Below are 6,000 nucleotides of genomic sequence, written 5' to 3' on the forward strand. Positions count from 1 at the left end.
TGGTAGAGGTGATGAGCCCTGGTTGGTTTTTGAGTCCTAAGAGTGCTGTTACTTTTATCAAACAGTCCCTCCCAAGAGTGTCTCTGATTGTATCCCTGTATTGATCACCTACCCGGATATTACATTGTTATTACACACTAGCCATGGAAACGTGTTTATTATCAGTTATAGAAACACGGTTATTACATACTGACGGTGTATTGTCAGTATGACTGCAGAAACAGCCCTTTTAAGTGTAGTCAGTGATTGTCTGTCATGACTGAGACTGAGTAAAAAGACTGCCGTGTTCAGTGTAACAGTCAGTGAGAGCTGACCGTGTGGATTTATGAGCTTGTTTATGTCTGCCATCTTCTCTTCACATCTCAGTCTCTCCTCTCACAGTTTGACACACAGTTTGTATATTTTAGGCTAGTTCATCATTACTTACCTATCAAACTGTGTTATGCATGCTGGGTATTTCCTTATGGTAACCACTCCACCCAAAATGCCCGTGAGTTTTTTCCTCTGGTCAAAGGGTAATGTTTTAAAACTCTGTATTTTTTGTTCTCTGATGGTTTGTGACAATGTTAAAGTTACAGGTCTAATGTACAATTTCAAAACTCTAAAACATCACATTCTCCTCATTTCTGCAGACATTAAGAATAGACAAAGACGAGGGGAAAATAAGACTGAAAGCTTATTCAGAGTGGAAGAACTGGGCCTTGGTTAATTTCTGCCATCTAGTGGAGTGAAACAGACCTTGTACCGTGAACGAACGTTGAGAGGACATCCCTGTGTTTCCTTTGGACTAACTTGTGTTTATGTAAATAACATTTACAAAATCTCAAGTCGAACCCTGAACGCAGCCTTCTACTCCTGACTTACAGGCATCATAACATCCCTACTCATAACGTGTGTACTTATAGAGAATTACATTATCACACATTTCACTGTTTAATGATTACACACAGCACAACTAACACACTGTGAGTTGTCGTGTGTATTTATGAGCAGTGTGTGTGTATACCTGGAGACAAGGCTGTGGTTTCCACATTGGGTTTGTGCTTGTTGTTTCCTCTGGTCCCTGCTGAAATTAAAACCACCTCATCACGTGCTATTAATCCATTGTAACCAGTGCCTCAGAAGTGCACAGAGAGACAGTTACCTGGTTTAAATGATGGAGTGGATGAGAGTGTAGAGTATTGAGAGCTTTGGAAGTGGCTGTAGTTTCATGGTTTAGAGCAGGGGTGGGCAAATCCAGTCCTGGAGGGCTGGTGTCCTGCCAGTTTTTGTTTTCACTTCTTAGCTACCTGTTGATTTTCACTTTGAAAACAGGTGTGCATGCTCTTCAGCCAATCAGAGTCTGTATTTAGTTGGTCAACAAGAAAAACAGCAGGACCATGGCCCTCCAGGAACCGGAGCCCACCCCTGGTTTAGAGCAAGGTGCGATTTCTTTTTAAATAAAGTATGGTATTAAAATGAAACCATTCCAAAGGGTTTCATATCTGTATTTGTAGTAACTATATTTATTTTAAGCAGATTTGTTGAGTTGTTCTTACTGTGTGGCAGCACCTACTACACATTGCACTGTCTGCACTAACCAGTCCACACGAGCTGAACACAGTCACCAACCTTGGTAAGGGTGTCAGCTCCTTGTTTCGACAGTAGAGGGCAGTGCAGATCAGACGAGAAAAGTCCCTTATCAGTGTTTCCCATTCCTGCTCCTTGTGGCCCAAAGCTCTCCCTGCCCAAAAAATTCATTCAGCCAATCAAGCGTTTGATAATTAGCTAATGAGTGAAATCAGGGGTTTTAGAACAGAGATACACCTAAAATATGCAGAACTATGGGTTCTCAGGAGCTGGTTTAGGAAATATCGACTTATACTGTTTGTCAACATGCAGTCCTGTCTCATAGGGCTATGGTCTTGATGATCGTCAAAACTCCATTTTGTAGATCCACTGAAAATATATATTAGTCGTTCTGGTTAAAGTGAATTCTATTTAACATATCGTAATGTTGTCTCAGGAGTCTGTATATGCTGATATGAGAAAATCAGTTTGATCAATGCAATATTTATCAGTTTATTCAATCATTTTAATCCATAATGAAAGTAACAGAAAAATGAAAAATGATTTCAGTATTTGAATATTTGAATATTTGAATTTTTAAGTATATGGGTGGAAAAAAGAAATGCTTTCTCATTTGCACATCCAGCAGATGGAGGACCCCATTCTGCAGACATATAAGCAACCCCCCCCCCCCCCCCCCCCCCCCCCCCCCCCCCCAAAACTTTGTTTTCCTTTCCAAAAATTTTTCCTTCATCCCGCTGATATTTCAGTACCAGCCCGTCCAAAGCTCTACTTGATTTGATGGATCAGGGTCTCTTAGAGATGTTACTCAGAACTAATCCAGTCACCCATTAACAGTTAATTTGAGCTTACACTTCAATTCAAAAATCCGCATAACATGTTAAATGTTAAAAAAAACAAAAAAAAAACAACTTCAGATTGTTTTTCAATGTCTGTTTTATGTCCAGTAAATAATATAGTAGTATGAACTGACGATTACATGGTGATAGCTATTCATTAAAACTCTAGATGTGTTGATATTCATCAAATTCATAAATTTGTCACCTCTCATACGCCTGGCTAATTAGTAGTTAAAAAGTTCAAATGGTGTTTATAGTCACAATGGATGATAGATTATTATGTTAATGTTCACATGAGAATTTCAGTTGTGTTGAATGGAATTCTATACAACTAACATTTTATCTTTTATCATGAGATGAATTTTACATCCAACGAAACTAGGCTCTGATATATGCCCGTGCTCCTCCATTTTCACTATCTGCTCTCTGTTTTATGTCACGGAGTTTCTGAGCTTTCACTTTGTCCCCAGTTTCTTCCATCTTCTCAATAAGGAAGTCAAGATGACGAAGAGTGGAAAACGAGTCGGACTCCATTGCTGTCTCCTCTAGAGTCATTACACACTGATACGCTTCTTTCACCAGTCTGATTTTCTCACTTTCTACCTCCCTCAACTCACTCTGAATTCTACTTACTAGGCTCTCTTTCTCTTTCACTTTCCCCTCTTCTTCCATGTACTTCATCTTTACATCTTCATGAGTTTTCTTCACCCTCCTGGTTCTCAGTTCATATATCTTCTCCTCTTTGACATGCTGGGTGTAATGACATTTCCCAGTACACACAGTGCAGTGATTTCCACTCATTACACTACACCATGAGAGATCTCTGACCCACCAGCATCCTGGGTAGTGACAATTCTCCTCACACACAGGACAGCAGGTTGCTTTTGTGTACAAGAGCCAGGAAAGCCACCAGCTTTGCTGTATGGGAACCTTCTCTTTGTAAGCCTCATCTACTTCATACTCAAAGTTTTGGTTTCTCTCCATCTCTTTCTTGTGATCATTCAGGGCTTCTTGTGTCTGTTCAAGTTCAGTTTGTTTCAGTTCCATCATCTTGATGCGATCCTGTAAATTCTGGACGCAAGCTGCCAGTTGCTTACGTTGTCGCAGAACTTCCTTCGTCATCCTCAAGCTTTTTGGCTGCATTTTTTCCAGATGTTCCAAAAACTTCTTCATGTTGTCCACCCCAAGATTCCATGCTGTTCTGTAAACTGAACCATCACTTTCCTCACATTCTGCCTGAAATGCCTCTCCTTTGTAGTTGTTGAACAAGAAATAAACAGGTGTGTTATTCTCTTGTGCATATGGTACTTTGGCTTTTTTGGTGGCAGCAAGGGGATTTTTAGGGTATGCTCCATCTGAATGTGTAACAAATATCACAATGCTCTGCTCTATGTCTTTACCAAACAAGGACAGAACAGCATCAAAAATGTATTTTTGACTATCAGTGAGTCGATTCTGAGAGGCCTTCACCACAAGACCAACAGCATCAATTTCATGGATCCCATCTACAGATCTACACAAAATGTATAAGTTTTCAGCGATCTGTTGGTCATACTTTAAACCTCGAGTGTCTCCATATCCAGGTGTGTCAATGATGATGAGAGAGAATGGGGCCTCCTTCACATAGATCTCATACACAGTCATATGGGTCTGATTGTCGTCCTCTTCATTTGTTATTTCAAACCACACTTTGTCCTCAAACTTCACACCAAGAATGTAATTGATTATAGTATTGATGAGAGTAGTCTTTCCTGTTCCTGTTTCTCCAACCATCAGAATGGTTTTACAACTTTTCTTCTCATCCTTCTCCCCATATGTCCATCTCCTCAATGTTCCATCTTCATTGAGGTTGATTTTTCTTGCTTTCAGCAAATAATGTGACTGCTGCCCAGCAAAACTGTGACAGTCCTTGATGATTTCATTCAACCTGCCCTTATCATCGTGTGCCCTGTATAGGTCTTCACCCCTAAAAATAAAAGGGGATATTGAGAGAGAACATACAGTATCTTGATCAAGTTCAGGTCGTGAAGATTAAGATTCGTAACCTTTCAGATAATAGAATTGATCTTTATGAATCTGTCCTCTCCAGTCCCTTTTGTTGGTCAGTCATATCTCAGTGTTCTGTTTCCCTGCTTACACCTTGTTTCAGTTTATGTGCCTTGTTTGCATCTGTGTATATAAAGATTTTTTTAAAGATTAAATCATTGTGATTATACACACACAATGTGAACAGCAGGCAGTGAATTTGGATGGGTTGAATGCAGAGTATTGATGAGAGTAGTCTTTCCTATTCCTGTTTCTCCAACCATCAGAATGGGTTTACAACTTTTCTTCTCATCCTTCGGTTTTACAACTTTTCTTCTCATCCTTCTCCCCATATGTCCATCTCCATTTCTATCTCTGCATTCAACACATCCATACATGCCAGTAGTGGACCACTAGGCACAGGTGGGCAGTTGGGAGTTATGGGCAAACCTGCACTTGGGGGGGCAGTTGGGAGTTAAGTGCCTAGCCTGTCGGTCCTGGGAATCGAACCAGTGACCTTTCAGTCACAAACTTCTAACCATTAAGCCATGGGCTGCCCTATGTGTAAGGCTGCCATTGTTATGACCCAGGTTGGACTTGAACCCACAATCCGGAGGCTGATGCCTTATCCATTAGGCCACTGGGCCATTACCATATATGTACATCTCTTGTGTTTCCCAGTGTCTTTGTGAAGTCTACTCTCAGTTCAGTTAGTATTCCAAGCTGCCTAGTTCCATGTTCCCTTTGTTCTGACTCTGCCAGTTATAATTCCTTGCCTTGTCTACACTAGGCCTATCTTCCTGTATCAAACTCTGTCTGTCTTGTTTTATATTTCAAATTGTGACTTAATAAACTTGTTCAGTGCATACACCCAGCTTCCTATTAGGATTTGTGACAAAAACATTTAACACATTTGAATCAGTTTTCCATAATCTTTTTAAAAATGGAATGAGAGTAATAATGTTAGGTATGGACTCTAACCCAGTAGATGATGGCTGTGAATCTTCCATTATTCCTTCCTGGTTTGGAGGAACACCAAATTTGCCAGATTAAGGATCTTGCAAAATGAACCCAATGGCAAAGAGAAAAAGAAAAAAAAGAAGAAATATTCATTAATACAATCCTGAGGAGCACAACAGTATATTATGACTGCAATCGGTTCATATTATAAAAATTTACATTAAAAAACAGCTCTGTCTTTTCTTTCATATTGACACTCAAATTGTGACCAGTTATCCATGTTCTTAAGTGATGCAACCTGGTGTATTTTTGGGCATACAGACTTTGTCTAACAGATGAAGATAGACTGCATTTATTCATACAGATTTCCATTTGATGGAGTACAGCATTCTGATTTTTTCTTGCAGCAGCATAGCAATCTGATTCACGATATCTGTCTCGTGACAGGAAGAAGAGAACCCAGTGCCACCACCCCCATGCAAAAGTACATGGATAATCAGGGGCCAAGCAGCGAAGCTGTGTAGGCACCCATTGTGTTTCTACCTTTTCTCCATCATCTTCTTCTTCTGGCTAGGGTGTCTATGACAGCCCCTAGAACCGTATGGTA

At 40.1% G+C, this 6,000-nt stretch overlaps 1 protein-coding gene across 1 annotated transcript; it reads right to left on the bottom strand.

Moving 5' to 3' along the window:
- Positions 1-2,786: 2,786 nt before the first annotated feature.
- LOC115806458 (immune-associated nucleotide-binding protein 12-like) lies at positions 2,787-5,066 on the bottom strand. Its single transcript, XM_030767159.1, has 2 exons — positions 5,041-5,066; positions 2,787-4,374 (listed from the first exon to the last, which is right to left on the bottom strand). Exons 1-2 carry the CDS (start codon positions 5,064-5,066, stop codon positions 2,787-2,789), a joined length of 1,614 nt encoding a protein of 537 aa, XP_030623019.1.
- Between the last annotated feature and the right edge of the window lie 934 nt (positions 5,067-6,000).

This window comes from Chanos chanos, chromosome 3 (genome assembly GCF_902362185.1).
Source record: "Chanos chanos chromosome 3, fChaCha1.1, whole genome shotgun sequence".
Taxonomy (NCBI): domain Eukaryota; kingdom Metazoa; phylum Chordata; class Actinopteri; order Gonorynchiformes; family Chanidae; genus Chanos; species Chanos chanos.

Excerpts from the sequence above, each read along its gene's own strand:
- LOC115806458 (XM_030767159.1), bottom strand. The coding sequence starts at position 5,066 with ATGGATAAGGCATCAGCCTCCGGATT. Across the intron at positions 4,375-5,040 it reads AAGGCATCAGCCTCCGGATT|GGGTGAAGACCTATACAGGG; the intron begins GTGGGTTCAAGT and ends TTTTATTTTTAG.